This window comes from Aythya marila, assembly GCF_965140915.1.
Source record: "Aythya marila genome assembly, chromosome: 1".
NCBI classification, from domain to species: Eukaryota; Metazoa; Chordata; class Aves; order Anseriformes; family Anatidae; genus Aythya; species Aythya marila.
Genome location: NC_139042.1, coordinates 64856575 through 64874941, shown reverse-complemented (window position 1 = coordinate 64874941; position 18367 = coordinate 64856575). Strand labels below are relative to the sequence as shown.

At 38.2% G+C, this 18367-nt stretch overlaps 1 protein-coding gene across 2 annotated transcripts in view; it reads right to left on the bottom strand.

The window, feature by feature from the left end:
• Positions 1-983: 983 nt before the first annotated feature.
• The window catches only part of UXS1 (UDP-glucuronate decarboxylase 1), a 56297-nt gene continuing 38913 nt past the window's right edge, over positions 984-18367 (bottom strand). For both annotated transcript variants that reach the window (XM_082775248.1, XM_082775249.1), the window contains 6 exons: positions 13443-13562; positions 8708-8751; positions 7453-7513; positions 5970-6027; positions 3835-3938; positions 984-1819 (listed from right to left, as the gene is read on the bottom strand). In XM_082775248.1, coding sequence (XP_082631374.1) covers positions 1688-1819; positions 3835-3938; positions 5970-6027; positions 7453-7513; positions 8708-8751; positions 13443-13562 — 519 coding nt within the window. In that variant the 3' untranslated portion in view covers positions 984-1687. The remainder of the gene's footprint in view (positions 1820-3834; positions 3939-5969; positions 6028-7452; positions 7514-8707; positions 8752-13442; positions 13563-18367) is intronic.

The window sequence follows — 18367 nt, the reverse complement described above, 5'->3', positions numbered from 1 at the left end:
AAATGAAAAGCAGTCCTGGAAACAGCAGCTGGTACCCAACAGTTCCTGTTTCTTGCTCAGTGGCTGCTCTAAATGCAACCCTGCATCCAGCAATTCTTGTGCACCACCTCTTCATAGATGCTTTGGTGTCCAACAGTGCAATTTGAATGAGAAGTAAATATGAGGAGAAAGAATACCTTTGCCCCAAATTGTTTCTGGAGTCCTGGGGAGCTTTGTCAGACAGCCTGGATGACCCTCCAAGCCTTGCAAGCACCAGGAGGTTCAGACAGCTTTGGTGGATGGCATGCTCTGACAGGGGGACCTAAATACCACACTGCCCCCAGAGCCCTCCCTGGGTTTGGGTGCCAGGTCAGCCCAGCAGGTAACTCCCACCTTGACCATCAGTCTGCAGACCTCAAAAACGTAAAGGAGCTGTTCCTCAAAAGCTAACGAAACATCAAGCTTTAACGAGATAAAGTCAAGTCACTTTGCTTGATGAGATTTAGGATTTTCGATTTTGAGTGGCGCTAAGCCAAAATACCTTTTAAAAGCCCTCTGCCAATTCTTCCTTCTAGGTATTCAGCCTTTGGTGTGTTGCGCTGCGGAACTGGACAATTTAATTATAGTTTATTTCTTTAGGATGACAGGCATAGTTATTGAAGTTGTAAGCATTTACTGGCAATTCAATAAATGCTTAAAATAGAAACATTTCCTCAATTAGGGAGGGTGAAGTTAGCAGCCATGGCTTAAAGAAAATCTTATACTACTGCATCACTATCAACTGCCTGAATTGAAATAAATCAGGATGTTTTTTTCCTATCCGTTTCAGCATCCCACATCCCCTCCTGTGTAGCTATTAAGAGATGAGCAATGCAAGACAAAAAGCTATTAACCTTGAGCCAATTATTTACAATTATTTATGTTACTTCCTAATTAATTACACATCTGCGTATATATTGTGTATGCCAGAGATGTGGCCACAGTGAAACACAAACTAGTAAATAGAAGTTTCAATATTTTATTAAAATAGCATATTCAACCACTGTAACCAATAATACATTAACTTTATTCCCAGAGTACGCACAACACAGTAGTGATTCAAAATATCCTTATCCATGGTAATCAATGAAAATATCTCAAATTCAAGTGTACAACTAAAACTAAACCTTTGAAAAAATCTCTCATTTAAAGAATACATAAAGCTCTCATACAGAATTCTCTTAAACTCCTCTATACTAGGCGTCAGTGTCTCTCATCTGACAATACCACTAGCTTTTTTCTTATGCATAGTAACATCTCATATTTTATAGTACCCATTTTATAAATAAATTGGTATTTTCCATCCCGTTTGTGTTTATCTTCAGCTTCACAAAGAAACCAGTAAATAAAACTGTCAAGGACAGTCACAACAAAATGATCTCACAGCAAGATATAAAACTTGAAGATACTAAAAGATGTTTCTACTCTATTTTACATAAAAAGACAGATTTAAAAAGTGCAAGGCAAGATTTGCAGGGGAAGGGGAATATTTGTTTGTTATTTTTAGGCACATCCACTTCTTTAAAGCAAGCTTCAGAATGAAATTCCAGTTTGTTCTTCATGATACCTGTTTCAAAGTCTCTTTCAAAAAAAAAAAAAAAAAAAAAAAGAAAAGAAAATTACATCCGTCAAATGTCAAGCAGGGCATTTCCTGTTCAACCAACAGTCTTCAATTATGTCTTGTTCTTCCTTTTTTCATCCTTGCAGGTTTTGGTTTGGGAATATACTGATTGTTCGCCTGATATTCAAGTTCTTTACGGAAGTAATGAATTGCTTTATTCAAACCTTCTTCCAATGGGACCTGTTCCCAAAAAATGAGAGAATCATTATTACTCTGAGTTCACAACAGCACCTTCTTTAATACAGCTATTCAAGACCGCTAGAGAGTCCTTTAAATCTTTGCCAATATAAGTATTAACAGCACCACATACTGGTTACATCTCTGCACTGCTAATGCATCTGTTAGCTTTCAAACATTAGATGTATTTTCTAATGTTATAAGGCAAAAAAACTAACAAACTTAAATCGTATCAGACAGTTATGTTTTGACAGATTTACAGAATTTGAGCATTATACATTAAAAAAAGAGAAGTATACAGAAATCTAAGTCCTTTCTGTTTTTAATAATTAAGGACCACCTTTTGAGAATCTCACAGAATGGTATATACCCTAGAGAGGTATAAAGGTGGAAGGATTTGTTGTTTGCATCGATATAAAGAAAGAAGGGATACAAATTAGCATCCAGTGTCATTTGATATCCTTAAATCCTATTAAAATAATTATATTTTTTCATATTCTATGCCTGTATTTAAACACTGTGATCTGTAGAGCAGAACAACAGAAATATTATCCACTTTTCTCAGGAGTCATATGCTCTGACATGCTTGCTGATACCATCTTTGATACAGGAGGATAGAAAAGCAGCACAAAAACTATGTGCCTGAAACTCAATGTACCCATACTGTGCTGCTACTTCAGAGTCAATGTTGGTGCTGACGGCACCAAAAACAGGTCAGAGGTATAAAAGTCCACTGCTTTAAGCCTTTTATGATCATAACACCTTTCACCCTCCTTGTGCTTTGAGGCACGGTCTGTTAATATCTGGTGTCTCTGAATAATTTCAGAAGGGTCCAGAGCTTTTTCTATTAATAGCCTTGTACTTACTAAATGGGTTCACAGGTTTCCTGTAAAGATTTTTGTCTGAAAAAAATCCAAAAAAGCTTACAAATCATTATGCTAGCTAGAATGGGGAGCTGGCTAAGAAAGTCATGCTCTTTCTATGGATTGAATAGGCCTTACCTCACCACCAAAACAGCTCTTATCATCAACTCTGCTTTGCTATAGATTTGCACAATTAACTTCACCAGAAAGGTTGAGAAGGAAAGTAACAGTGATCATGGGAATTTTGCAGTTCTTACATACCAGCTGTGCAGAATAATCACTATCATGGCCACCTCAGATAACTAATAATCAAGTTTCAGAGATGGACAGACAAACTTTATTATGGATGGTAAGACAAGTTCAACTAGCCCCGAGCATGTTCCAAGCTTATCTACACTGAGAGCAAGCCCTGAACATCTCTACATATGATACCTGTAGCCCAAAATGAGAGCTTCTTATTCTGGTTTAAGTTCTGTCCACCAGAACTTCAAACAATAAGGAAGAAAAAAAGAGCATCAGCTCTCTCTGATTAGGTTCATATTTTGCTTTGCCCGAGTTCCACATAGTTCCCTTTAAATGAACTCAAAACTAAACAGAACATCCAATTCTCATATTTCTCCCCACTAATCCAAACAAATGTTTTGGTTGCAATGTTGTTATCAATCTTCTTAAAAAGAGTCTTACTCTGTAGATTTTCTAAAAATATTCTAATGAAGCTAAAAGCAATCTTTTCCTTCCATAATGCACATTACTCCAGGAAAACAGGAATGAAGGCAGCAACAGCAAACTCATTAGGCTCTCATAACTATGTACAATATATTTCAAAGAATATGTCAGGCTTACAGGAGGCAACCACTTTAGAATATACATATTAAAAAGCTAAAATGCCTATGATATTTTGTTCCTACTTAAGTTTGTTAAAAATGCCAGTACTAATATGCTCTTCTGCATGGCAAAGGGCATGCAATCTTACCCAGCAGTTCATCAATCATGATGAAGGGCAACTTATGACAGACTGTAGGCACTGTACAGCCTTTTAAGAACTGTCCTGGAGATTGCATTAAGCAAATATTCTGAAAACTGAAAGATATCCTTATCACATGGTACGCCTCCTTGTGTTTTCGCACACAAAGACAGTAATGCAGCTGTACATACCACAGGTTCCCAGCCAAGCAATAACTTTGCTTTTCTGATGTCAGGTTTTCGTTTCTGAGGGTCATCCTGTGCTTCTGAGAGAAACTGGATTTCACTCTCACTGCCTATCAAACAAGAGACTGTGTATTATCATCTGCAATTCATGATGCTTTGCATTTATCTTTTCTACCTACTGAAGCATTAGGTCTTTCTGCTGTTTTCTGCTTCATAATTGTACCACTGAAACACCTTCCACAGACACAGCTGCATTGTATGCAACAGCTGGGTAAGCCAGCTGCCCTACAACAGCACGGATTCACAAAAACATTTCACAAAGATTTCAGCATGGTTTCACAAAAGGGAAGTCATGCTCGATCACTTGAATAACCTTCTTTGATGAAATAACTGCCTCTGTAGTTAAGGGGAGAGCATCCACTTTGACCTGTGAGGCTTTTGCTGTTGTATCCTGTAAGATCCTTCTAGACAGGCTCTTGACGTACAGCTAAGTGGCCAGATCCAGAGGGTGCTGGTGAGTGACACAAAGTCTAGCTGGAGGCCCGTAACTACTGGTGTATCCCAGGGGTCAATACCGAGTGGCTGGTACACCAATACCGGGACTGTGCTGTCGTCCAGCATTCTTGACACACTAGAAACAGGCTGACAGAAACCTCACAAAGCTCATCAAAGGGATGTGTAGACTCCCGTATGGGGGAGGATCTGATCAATGTGGTTAAGTATCTGAATGGAGGGTGTCAAGAGGATGGGGCCAGACCCTTCTCAGCCGTGCTGAGAGAGAGGACAAGAGGCAGCGGGCACAAACTGAAAACACTGGCGGTTCCTTCTGAGAATAAGGAAACACTTTTACTGTGAGGGTAACTGATGAATGAAACAGCTTTCCCCAAGAGGCTGTGGAGTCTCACTCCTTGGAAGACTTCAAAACCACCTGGACACAGTCCTGAGCAGCCTGCTCTAGGTGGCTCTGCTTGAGGAGGGGGGTTGGACCAGATGGCCTCCAGAGGTCCCCTCCCACACCTCAACTGTTCTGTGATGCTGTGAGCGCTTTTGCCTTGTGAAAAGACTTCACTTGTTCTTTGCCCATACTTCTCAGTCTGATTGTTAAACACCCACAGTACTTGTCTTACCTCATGACAACACATATAGGACAATTTATATAATGAAATCTAGCAAACAGTTTACATGCCACTTTACTGTGAGGTTTTACGGATGTAGAATTAAATTGCCTCTCCAGGCAGATTGAAACAAGTCAAGCTGTTTGTGAACAGACAAGGTAAAGATTATTTCATCTGCCAGGTGGGTTTGGTGCTGTGATTTTCAATTTCCCTCCCTGATCTGTAAACTCAAGCATTTTCCAGTGGGGATAGTCCTCTATTAGAAACATCACATGCATCAGCTTCTGTACTGCATGTTTGAACCTGTTTTTTTCAGGCACCTTTAATAGATCCCTCAGAAGGGCTGGTAGAGTCTACAGATAAAAACCCCTTGGCTAATGGCACCAGCATGCTTCATCTCACGAGGAAGCCACATTAGAGGACTGCACACAGCCATTTGCTTCCATTCTTGAGAGCTCTGATTCGCTACAGATATCAGAGCAAGTCTGAAGAGAAAGCCACAGTATTTTCTTCCAAGCCACAAACAAGGGAGGAGCTGGCAGTGCTTGCACAAGCCACTGGTAGATCAAAGAAAAGTAGAGAAAGACTGTCACCACAGCATGAAGCTTTTTAATAGTAATTGAAGGAGAACAGCCTGCATGATTGTGAAGAACCACCTTGCTGAAGTATCCATATTTCAGCTAGGATGTAAGATGTTTTCACAGCATGCAGTGAGGAAGACTTCACTTTTGGGTAATTATCTAGTAACTTGCATAAACATTATGTAAAATTACTGGTATAGATCATACAGATACACAAAGAATGTATTCATTCAACTATTCATGCAGTCTTTTACATTCAGTTGAGAGGATTTGGATTATCTAGTTAGTATTTAATTATATGGTCAGGATACGATTGACTTTGATAAAGTTATTAAGAAATCCAGAGCCCAATTAAATTATCCATATATTACATATACTAATCAAGAAATAATAATCTTAACAATGAGTGCTTCATGAGCTTCATTGAAGAATTACTCATACTCACCAACAAGTTTTTTAATTAACTGGGCAAACTCTAGGATAGTGTGCTCTTCTGGGTTTCCCTAGAAAGGGAAGGAATATTCATTAAAACCGCAAGTGAACACCTTAAGACACGTTAGCTTTCTGATATTACACATTTCTAAAACAGGTCGTGTTAAAATGGAAAAGCTCAACATTATAACTCATTTCTATTCTAACCTTGACCAGCTGAATATTCATTAGAAAAGCTGCCCTCCATCACATTTACCTTGGTAATTCAATGTGTGAATGGAGGTACCCAAAAATCAATATGTAATGAAAGGGCAAATGCACCTCTTAATCAGAGTAAAGCCATGTGCCCCAATTCTGGAACCCAAAGAACCACATCATTGTCTCAAAGTATGGACTCAAGAACTTTGCTGAGTTGAGGACAGACAATATAATGAAGACTTCATTTAAAGAAGAATACCAAGTTCTCAGTTCACCCAAATTGGAAAAACAACCAGTTTCACTGCAAACAATTGCTTCTTAATTCACTGCATCTTGCATAAAAATAATTATATGATCTACCTGCTTTCCTATACAATGCTGCCCTTCTTAACTCTCACATTTTTTTTCAACAAACCTGCACATAAGAAACATCTCAACATTTCAGAATAAAACACTGAAAGCTTCCTGCTAGCATTAGCTCATCTTCATCAGACTCAACTCCTTCCATTTCTAGCATTCCTTGCTTTACCACTCCTTTACTACATATTGTTTGATTGACAGCTGAACAAGTAGCTACACAGAGATCTAAATGTTGATTTTTTTGGAGACAAAATTTGTGATGGGGCTAAGGAATATAAAAATTTGGATAGAAACACACAAATGAACCTAAAGCCACAATTAAAAGAAAAAAGAAAAAAAAAATCAAGTGAAAAACTGCCCTGCAGAGTTGAGTACTTGATCTGGCAAAAATTGACATACGTAGAAGTGATCTGGTATATGCATCCTTTTTCTACTGTTACATCCACTGCTGAGGATAAGGTGATAACAAATGGCACAAAGCAAATTTCCTATTTAAAAAAATTAATTTCTAAGCGACCTTAACAATATTAGAAAATTACACAATCAAATACTATCCCATTTTCCTCCAATCAAAGCTAGTATGAAGTGATTTCCATTTGTTCAGAGATAAGAGCTTCAGTGTTTTTAGAGTTCAATTATTTTCTTGGTTGGATTTGGCATCCTGCTCTATTTTTTTCTTTCATATTCTAATTATGTGAATTTTCTTGCTAAACCAAAAAACAATATAGCAAATTTCTCATCTTCCTGAAACTATCACATCTCAACACCTAGGTGCTCATTCTTCATATTTATAAAGCGAACACAGGGTTTATTCATAATGGAAAGAGATTTTTTGCTTTGTTTATTTCTTCTAGAAATCAGCATCAGTAACAAGGAGGAAAACAGAGGATGTTGGCTCCTGTACAGTAAACACAGAAGAGTGGAGATCTCATACTCACCAAGTTGACAGGACTGCTGACATTGCTGTTCATCAAGGCCACCAACCCATTCACAAGATCACTATAAAAAGGGAAGAACAGATTGAGGCAATTTCCACTTCCCTATAAATAATATTCTTGTCTAAAAAGAGAGCTGCCTCCACAGAGCTCCAGTAAAGCAGATCAGTCAGCTGAGAAATGCTGAAATCAGATTTACAGCATATATTTCAAGGGGTGCATGTTTCCTTAGTTATTTATTCCACAGCCCCTGTTGTAAAATATGCTGAATTACAGGTTATTTTCAAAGGGTGATTATGTCTCTGATATAATGGCTACAATTCCTCTGAGCACACGAAAGAAAAATCAAGAAAAACTACGTTACTCAGAAACAATTAATACCTTCTCTTTGCTCCAGTACCCAAACTTCTTAGAAGCCTATTTCAAACAGAGTAAGTTGTTAGACAGTGGCACATGACAGCACCACTACTTGCTTTGCAGTTTGTTTTTTGAATTGTCTTCTCACAAATTTTAAGACAATTTTATTAAGAAGAGTATTTTGGTGTTACTTTCCCCCAGAAAAATAACCCAAAGTTATTTTGGATTATCAGCTATTTATCAGCTTGTTCCTTACAGCTTATAATCATGAAAGGAGTGGACGCTTTGAACTGATACGGGTTTCCATAGCTTCTATCAACACTGTTACTACTTTCAGCAGAGGGAAAGAACAACATTTCCACCGAGTGCAGCATGATGAAAGCAACCCAGAAGCCTGGTCCTGAAATTTAGCTAGCGAGACAGAAGATTCTAAGGCCTAGATTCACTTTTCATTAGTTCAAGTACATTCTGGCCTTGCTTATGCTACAAATGTTATCTACAGCAATATCTCCTCAGCCTGTTCCTTCCCTCAGAAGGGAATAATAAAGCATATGTAACACACATATAGCACGCAGAAAAACACAAGGTGGCAGTATTGCATTAAAACCCAAGGACTTGCAAACTGCTCAGACTTTAAGTAGCATCAAAAACCTACCTACCAAGTACTTGCTCTCCCTCTATGGGAAAACACATTAATATTTTAACTCAAAGCTCTGAACCAACTGATGTGTTATTTCCTTATAGTTTAAAAAACTTCAGTGTCTCCCTTCTAAAAAGTAAAGCTTGCCTAAAACTGAAAATAATTTCTTTTGTCGATTTAAATGAAGTACAAACTATGCAGCCAAGCTCAAAGAATCATCAAGTGAAGCAAATAAATACCAGCAGCATAAACAAGGCTTACCTGACGTACTGGAAAGCCCTTGTCTGAGTTCCAGGTCCATAGACCTAAAGCCAGATGAAAATTAGAGAAGTTACAGAAGTATAAAAGTCCTCTCTAGCACAATTATCTTTTCCTGACTATCCTAGTAAGAAGTCCAAAGGAAAAGCACCTGAAACACAAGCTTTGTGTTTCAGAAATGGAAAAAGATGTGTTTGCAGAGTTTTGGCAAAGCATCAATTCTTTGAAGGTCTTTTTGTTCTTGGAAGAGTCTCCGGTAAATATACCCTTCTGCATCTCATTAATGCAGACTTCGGCATGTAGGAAACATTCTTAGCAGCTGAGGACAGAGTGATGCTTTGTCCTCTGCTGGAACGCTGAAAGAGGCTGTAGCATGCACTCAACCAGAAAAGAGCACCAAATATTTAAAGCAAACCTCAGAATACTAAGATGTGGTTATGACAAGCAATTTATTTGCTCTTTAACAACGGCCAACTTCAAAGAGACCACCAAAACATTTGTGGTCTTAAAAAAAAAAATAGTAAAGAAAAAAATAGCAGTAAGTGTTTCAAGGAATCAGGGCACCACCAAAAAAAAAATCACGCAGCTCTCTAAATATTACTATCTGGAGGTGGAATAATTTCTAGTGAATATGACTCCCAAAATCATCTGTACCGATTTTTTTTCCCCCCAAACCATGGTATGTGTGTATGTGTGTGTTTGTTCTCTGGTTATGTGTTAACACTTTGGAGCAAGAAGGTTGTTTAAGTTCGAAACAGACATTAAAGCATACTTAAAATGCGCATAATAGTATCAGACTTTTTTTTGTTTACAGCTTAATTGTGTGCTGTACTAAACATAAATAACAAACATACTTAAATTCTGAAAGCTATGTGCAGGCATACACAAATGGCGAAAACACTTAATTTTAAGTGAGGACACATACATCTCACCACCAAACTGCTACAACAGAAAAGCTTTTTGGAAGGACAGAATTGAAAGCATGTTTGTTTTCTTAGGGGACGGGAAAGACAGTACAATTGGTATATAAGCCATCATTTGTTGCTTGTTAAGCCCACTGTCTGAGGCAGATTCAAAGTCCAAAGAATTCACATTTCGGTAGGCACTGGGTAAGATCCGGAGGACTTGGGGGTTTAAGCATTTACTTAATAATCCATTGAGAGAAATATAGCAAGAGAACACACCAACAGCTTGGTAGCCTCTCAAAGCAAACAGGAGTTACGTTTTGTGTACATATAAAGCTTCCTGTTTGCCTTGTTTTGGCTCATGGGGTAAGTTTTATACAACTAAGTCATTTGTGCATGATTTGTGCAAAGTCACCCAATGTGGCTACCTCTCCTACATGCAGGAAGCGCCTGGAAAATACGATGCAGTTTTCCCTTTTTAGTTTCTCTTAATAAATCCTTCCTTCACAACAATAAAATGCAATGATGGGCATGTCTGCATAGGCTGTAATTTCTTAAAGGCAGGTAGTTAAAAAGACGCAGTTAAAAAGACTCTCACTTTGTGACATCAATTTACTCCACTTGAACAACTGCTTTGAACCAAGAGATTGAGTACATGTGGTTTCTGAAAAGGTCAATACTAGATATTCCTGTCAGCCAAATTCTGTGATAATACAAGGGTATACATATTTTTTGGTCTCAAATACTGCTCCTGGATAATAATTCATTTTATTTGACCTGGTTAGCTAAACAACTCTTCCCTTAGCTCTCTTCTCATGTACACTCATCCCAAAGATTGCATGTTTTAAAACATGATAACTGCTCTATATTTAGTAATGGAGTAAATTTCTAAAAAAACAAACAAACAAAAAAAACCCCTTCCAGGTAGTGTTTTCACTCAGTTCTGGTTACAAAAGATTACAGGCTTACTTTCAATAAAAGCTGAGCAGTTTGAATAAAAAAATGTTTTAGAGGCCAAATACAGCAACAGCTCACTACATACATGCACTACGGGAGCAAACATAACAGATGGAAGTACCTTCTGATCCTTTACAGGCTAGATAAGCTTTCTAAATATCATTTAGTAGCTCAAACTTTATGCCCCAGGACGTTATCCTGGAAGCATACAGTACTGGCAAATAAGTATATGGTTACACACACATATTTTGATACAACCAAGTCAGGAGTTGGACTTGATGATCCTTACGGGTCCCTTCCAATTCGGGATATTTTATGAGTCTATGACTCTAAGTCCCTCAACGATCAAAAGTCTCAAAGCACAAAGCTCCATCTTCTTGTCTGCTTCCATTTCATTATTGTCTTGCAACAAACAGAACCACCCTCAACCTGCAGCTTTTTGGAGATGCCTGAGTGGGTAAGAAAATTAAACTCTCTACAGGAATTTTTTGGATGAGGGAATTTTTTGAGAGGGAAAATAATCCCATGTGGATTTTTGTACTGTGCACTTGCTTTGGTTTAAGTTACTGTGATAGATGTGGGCAGTTTGATATGAAGTCTGATGGACTGCCTGCTGCACTGTAACGTCAGAAGGATCACATCAAGAAAGGACTGGTTCAGGGACTTGCTTTTTACATACATTTCTCCTATCCCACAAAGCATTACAAATCAGTCCCAAATCTAGGGCACCATCAAACAGATGGAAAGAACAAAGCAGTTTTCAGGCAACTAATTACCCTGGTGGTATGGTGGCTGGCACAACATTCATGTTTGAAAAATGTATTTCTGTCAAAGCCTTGCATTTTTCATCAATAACTAGTTGTTCCTGAGACACAAGGAATGAAATTTTGAATGCTGCAAGCAAAAACAAAAAGGAAGCATCCCTTTAATTTCTTCCAGACAGACAGCCTTGCTAACGGATCCTCCAATCCCAAAGCTTACTAATTAATACACACCCTCAGTCTAAGCAAATTTACTGCCTGGAAAAACATTTATTCCCAAATAAATTACAGCAGCTGTGCTAATGTACAGAGAGGAAATGGAGTCTCACTATATCATAATTCACTTAATTCTTGCCATGATCTGAGGTGTGTGAGGGGGATCAGAATTTATTGTTGCTGTACAACACTCACATATTTCAGATCATATTATAGTGCAGTTTTGCCACAAAAAGAGCCCATGGGGTTGCTCTCTTGACATGAGCTTTCAGTAGTACAACATGTAAAATTCCAGCCAAACAAAAAAAATATGTAAGAGTTGACTACTTATTTTTGATGATTATTAGCAAATAACATCTCCTTCTCTGATTGCTTAAGATCACTGTCCCAGCACATAAACAGCAGAAATTATGTTGGAAATGCTTATTTCCAAATAGGTAGGGCATAAATTTATGTGGCAGACTCATTTCCCCAGCACCCATACTAAACGTGGTTGTGCAATCAGCCTATTCAGTGCTGAAAAGACTCCTGTCAGTACAGGCTAGGCACGCTGACTCACAGGTTTGTCACCTACCCCAGACTGAGCCCTGGCATCCGCAGTCTCAGTGCTGGCTTATACGATGGTTTCAGGTTTTGCTCTACAAGAACCAAAGTAGCGGGAGTTGCCACAGAATTTTCATCCTTTCCCTCCTTGATTGTTTTCAACTTCCTAGAGGAAGTCCTGGTTGAACTGTGGATTTTATAGACTCCAACAGAAGGAATGCTATCTCAATCTCAAGACAGTTGTCTGGTGTGTGTGTGTGTGTGTGTATAACTTTTTAGTTATTTATCAGACATTTATCAGTTAGCAGGTATTTTCAGTGATTAATCAGAACAAGAGTTCAGAAGCCTTTGAGTGGTGTCCTGGCACTTCACTCTTCTAATCTAGGCAGTAGCAAGAAATGAGTGTGAAATTCTGTTGTATGTCTCACACACTGCAAATGTTTCCCTGAGTTCACAGCCTATCTCAGATTCCAAATTACTTCTCCCTATTTCAGGACGTCTCCTCACATTTATTTTACACATATTTAATACTTTATAATAATAAACTAAACAGGATTAGGACAAAGAATCATTTAGGTGGGAAAAGTGTTCTAAAATCATCAAGTCCAACTGTTAACCTAGCACTGATAAGTCTACCACTGAACCATGTCCTGACAGAGGTCAGGCACTGTCCGTATTGCTAAACTACCAGCAACATCTTTGGCAGAGTTCTGGCCCATGCCAGCTCTTACTCTCCCAAACAACGCTATGACATAGTTTAAATATTATTAAGAGCCAAGAACCATTCATTGTAAACAGTCTGAATGTGGCAACTTGTTTTGAAGGCATGAAAATTCAGCTCTATAGATGCAGGCCATCTATACTACACCAGTTGTCAATGGTAACAAAACCCAGTTCTGGCCTGCTTTCGTGATGATGTAGCTTGAAGGCGTTCAATGTTATGTTACTCATAGAAAATTTAGGCTGATATCCGAGCTTCCAAAAAAGACATTTTGACGCCTAACTTCCAGAAATGGTTCAGATACAGTTCTTCAAAAGGAAAAAATATAAAACCATGACTCTTTAAACCTGACCACATGGAAGAGTTGTGACAGATAAGAGATTCAAGTTCAGGATGAATAAAATATTTTCTCAGATTGTATCTGGTAGCCTTGTTTTTTCCTGGGAAAGCAATATCAATACGGAGCACACCCTTACACGTACAGTTCTATACGCTCGAGCTTGATATATTGAAAATTTGTATATTTGGGGGTGGGGTAACCTCCATGTTTTCTAAAATCCAGACTCCCTCACAGCACACCAGCTTACGATACACAGACACAGAACTCTTCACATCACTGACAGGTCATTACTTACTGTTAGTGCTTCTCCTTGGAGGGCCTGTAGGATAAAATTACTGACGACTCTACCATCATTCATATGCATTCGAGGGCCAAAGGTATTGAATATTCTGGCAACCCTGACTTCAACTCCTTCCTGTGGGCAAAGAAAAAAGAAAGTTAACTACCTTCATAAGAGTCTCTTTCTTCCTAAAATGCAAATTTACTCTCCCCTATCCAAAAGATTTCCTAGAATCCTTCCTACAGTTTTAAAACCCATTGTTTTCTCACAATGAAAGACTTCTAACATCTCATCAAGTCTACTGGAAACTGCAGTGCATACAACAAGACAATTTATGCTAGTTCTCGGTATTTGTAATGCAAATTTTAAATCAGTGTTAGAACAGCTGATGATTTCAGCACAAGCATTTTCTTCTAACAAGAACTTTATGATTTTCATTAGTACCCGTCCAACAAATTATTCCACCTGGGTCTTATGTAGTTGTTGTTTTTTTTTTTCTCAGGTAAGTGAAATCTCACAATCATCAGATTATAATACCAGGGTAGCATTTCCAAAGATTAGAAAAATTGTGTGCCTCAGCTTAAGTATCCTTACCAATACTATACAGTGGCTTTGTAACCACAACCATAATGTTGCTTAACTCCCTGCTACTTATTAAGCTGTGTAAATACATGCATTATAATCCAGGTCTCTTCGATACCTTCGTTGGTTTTTTTTTGTTTTTTTTTTCCCTCCTCCAAAACACATTTCTATTTCCCACCTTTCTGGAGGATATTGGAGGATATTTCGCAAAGCTTCAAAGCAAAATGCAATAAACATGAAATTGGAAACCGTCTGGACAAAGTGTTTTAACAACGGGAGACTGCAGGTGAGAAGTAATCTCTCTCCAAGTATTTTCTGTTTATTGACACTTACTCACTTGGACAAGACACAGTTCATGATAAAGCCTACAGGAAGGATGCTTGGCCTTTGTGAGCTAAAGCAAACTTTCTGCTGCTGATTCAACCAAGCCAGTTGCACTCAAAAGCACAAACTTCTGAGTTACAAACACTCAGTTTTTCCTTCGGATGATACACACAACATTTTGTATTATCTTTTGGAGTTCCAAGTGATTCATAACCAAATTAACACTCAAAACAATTCTGTGAAAGCAGTAGCATTAACATTTTACAAATGGGAGAGTCAGAGGGGCAAAGGCACGTTCAGTGCTTTAGATATTACTTGGTGTTGACAAATGGGAAACACCAAGTAGTAAAGGTAAAGCCCAGCATCCCTGGTATGGAGAACACCAAGCAACATCAAGCTCTGCTTACCTGCAAATAAGGTTTCATGAACAAATGTTATTTATATTTGCAGGCATATTGTAATCTAACACTAACCAAGCAGGTAACTTGTGCCATACGAAAGGCTGCAGTCTTGGGTCTTGTTACATGTCAAGCTTGCATCCACAACAGAGCCAAAAAAAATAGCCTCACGACACCCACTTCACCCTGCTGAGATACCCTGGGAAGAGCAGAGTCCCTTTCCACACAAAATACGTCTGCTGGGAACATGTTCTTCATTTGCAATTAACAAATAAAAAAAAAAAAAATGTCAAAAATATACCTTCAGCAGCATGTTACAAAGCCATTGCCTCCACTGTACCTAAAAATATACTCTGATGGAGTTTCTTGTTCTTCTGCTTTCCCCAGCGCTCAGTATTAAAAGGAGACCGACTCCTCCAGGGAGGGATTGTATTTCACGTAGGTTTTCCAGATATTGCCATTACTACCAAGTACTGAAAATGAGACACTTGGAAGCTAGTACTCAAGATAAAAATAACTCATTAAACAATGCTGCCCAAAAAGCCTCTCTTGTACAGCACAAGCTACAGAAGCAGCCTTGTTTTCCAGTATTGGCTGGTAGCTAGTGAGGGATCTAGAAAATGAAAACAACACATGCCATATAGGCACTTACTCATAGTCAAAGCAAATCCAGTACTTCCTCTCCCTTCTATTTATTTTTTTCTCCATAAAAAGCTGTAATGTCTTTTAAAGTGAGTAACTTTTTATTTATAGTGTCATCTCATAAAGCTTTTCTCAGCAGCATACGGCTCTGAAAATCTCTTTTCTATGCGGCAGAACATTCATTTGTGCCTGTAAAACTGATATGTCTTCTCAAAAGAAACTCTTCCACAAATAAATTTTGGAGTCAATACCTTAATAATTGTCCTAAATTTTCTTTTCTCCTTTGACATGATCCTTTATTCATGTTGAGTACTTTTTAACCCCTTTTTGTATTAATTGCCTACAAATACTTGTGGTACTCTCTTACCTATGTGCTGTTACTTCGAATAGCAACAACATAGTAATTTCAACTGACTACCTCCCACAGTATTCCCACCACCGAAGTCAATCACTTCCTTGGAGTTCTGGCAGTAAGTCAGGTATAATTTTTTATTACAGCCTAGAGAAAGGAGGAAACTTCGTTGTCCCGTGTTTATACTGCTCAACAAAAGAGAGCTTGAGACTAATCCCTGACACCGAGATCAAATGTGGTCAATTGGCTTCTGTCCTCACTGCTTAAGACCACGTCTTCTGCCAGCAGATTATTCAGAGAGCAAGTTCCCTGAGCAATCTGAAAAGAGCCTGGGAGCAAACTTATCAAATGTAGCATTGGGGACTATCAAGACACTTCAGTTCACTGTATTATTTACCATCACAGATGCAATCACAGAGACCACGCCTCTAACAAAGGCAAGAGAAGACAGAAAAAATGCAGTAAAGACTGTTTTGGCTGACAGAAATTTCTCCACTGAATTGATGTAAAAGCAGTGGAATACAGAAAACCAGGTGGGTACAAGCTAATCATACTGAAGGACCCACCCCAAACCAAACCTCAGACTGTTTTACAGCTGTCAGTCAAAAAGCAGCATTAGTTATGCAGTTCCCCCCAGACACGAACAAACTTTTCCATAGTCTTCAACATGAGTCTTTGCCAGTTAGTTCTGGAGAACATTGCCCCAGAAAGTTTCAAGGTATCAAGGATGCTATGATAACAATTTAAAGAGGCCTATTTTAGTTTTACAAGCCTTTTAAGAAAAGTTATCTCCCTGCATTGACTGTCTCAGAAAACAGATCAATACAAAATGTAACTGAAATGCCAAGAGGTTCTGTTAACTGAAACAAATGCTGTGCCCAAGTTCATAACAGGCAAACTTTTCCCACTAAAAATGTCAAACACTTTCTTCTTTGTGAAGTCTGTGGATGTATCTGAACAGCAAGCATTAATTAGAACTCCCTGCGTATTAAACCAGGGGAAGGAAAGCTGAAATTGTCTTCTCTCCATCAGACAATGAGATTCACTGACAAAAAAAATCTCCCAGGGAAGCCTGTACAGTTGCACAAATACCACTGTGACCTGACAGAAGTCTTTACCAATATTTCAGTTAAAATTACTAAAATTGCTGCCTGCATCCCTTGTTTTATTAGTCGCTTTTTTAGCGATTCTTTTTCTCTCTCATGTGTTTCAGAGATCATTAAACAACTCTGATTTTTTTCCCCAAGACCTGAACTGTAATCACAGCACAGTAAGAGAGCTCACCACAGTTCATCCAGGATGTGGTTTTTAACTTCTAAGCTACCTTACATGTACGTATTTATATGTATTGCCTACTGCATGAACAAAATGAGGATTGTTCCTGGGTAACAGCAAGATTTTTAACTGTTTTGCAAACATATACTGATTCTGCCATCTGAATTTAATAAAAGGTAAGCTCCTAGATGAGCTAGGAAGGGCAATCACAATCATCTGACTTGAACACAACCAGGACACACCTTCGGTACGGTTGAATATTATCATGTTTATAGATCACTTCCCATACTAGAGAAGCTACTGCATCACTTCAAGGTCTCTTCATACCATTATTTTTTTTATTTCCCTGATACATTTTAGCTTTAGCCTCAGCTTGCATACCTTTTGTATGTAGTGTACATGGCCAATGTAGACACAGGTCTGTTCTAACATTTGGATGGGAGAGATTGCCACTGAGAAGAGATGTGTACCCACTGAAGTGCATTTATTTATTTAGCATATTCCCTTCAGACAAGGATTTTAACTTTAATATTTTGCTGAACAGCGTGGCTTTGGAATGTAAGGAAACAGTTAACAAACACTGAAGTAAAATCCAGTGAATGAGAGCTTGAACACAGCTGCCAATAAGGGTCAGAAATACCTGCAAACAAGTAACACTACATATTCCAAACAACTTAATTTTAGTTTTCTGCTTGATGGAGAGTTTTGCAGAGCTATGTTCATGAATTAGTACAACAAGGACAGTTAACAGGTAAAAGGCTTGTCCGTGGTTTCAGAACAATGGTGACTGAAAGAGGAAGATGCATCTTATTGAAAAAAAAGAAAAAGAGGTGTACCAAATTGAAAAAAAACACGTCAGAAACAACACAGTTTGCATCAAAAGATGAATGTTGCCACGGATTTATTCTTATTCAAACATTCACTAAACCTATTGATGTGAATAGATCTATAAAAATAAATAATAAGAAAAAGCTTAAGGTTTTCCTGACTTCAAAGTTCAGTTTGCACAACAGTGCAACAATAGCAGGAACAAAGGACTAAGTTCTCCAATTACCTGAAGGAAATCAGAAAATGGGACTTCTTACAGCACAGCAGGGAAGGGAAAGGAAAGAAAAAAAAACACAAACTTTGAGCACAGAGACCACAAAAAGCATTCAGACTTTTCTTAGGAAACTGCTTTGTATTTGTTTAGTCCATGGCTTTGACCTTGTCTATGGCACAAAGTTATTTTGTAATTTTTACCAGCAAAGAGCGCATACAAACAATAAGGATACCACAGCACTATCGAAGCCATTTTATGTGAACAGGAGCAAGAAGACCAGACAGTTTTTTCCTGCTTTATTTTCATGTAATCTGGAAAAATGGTG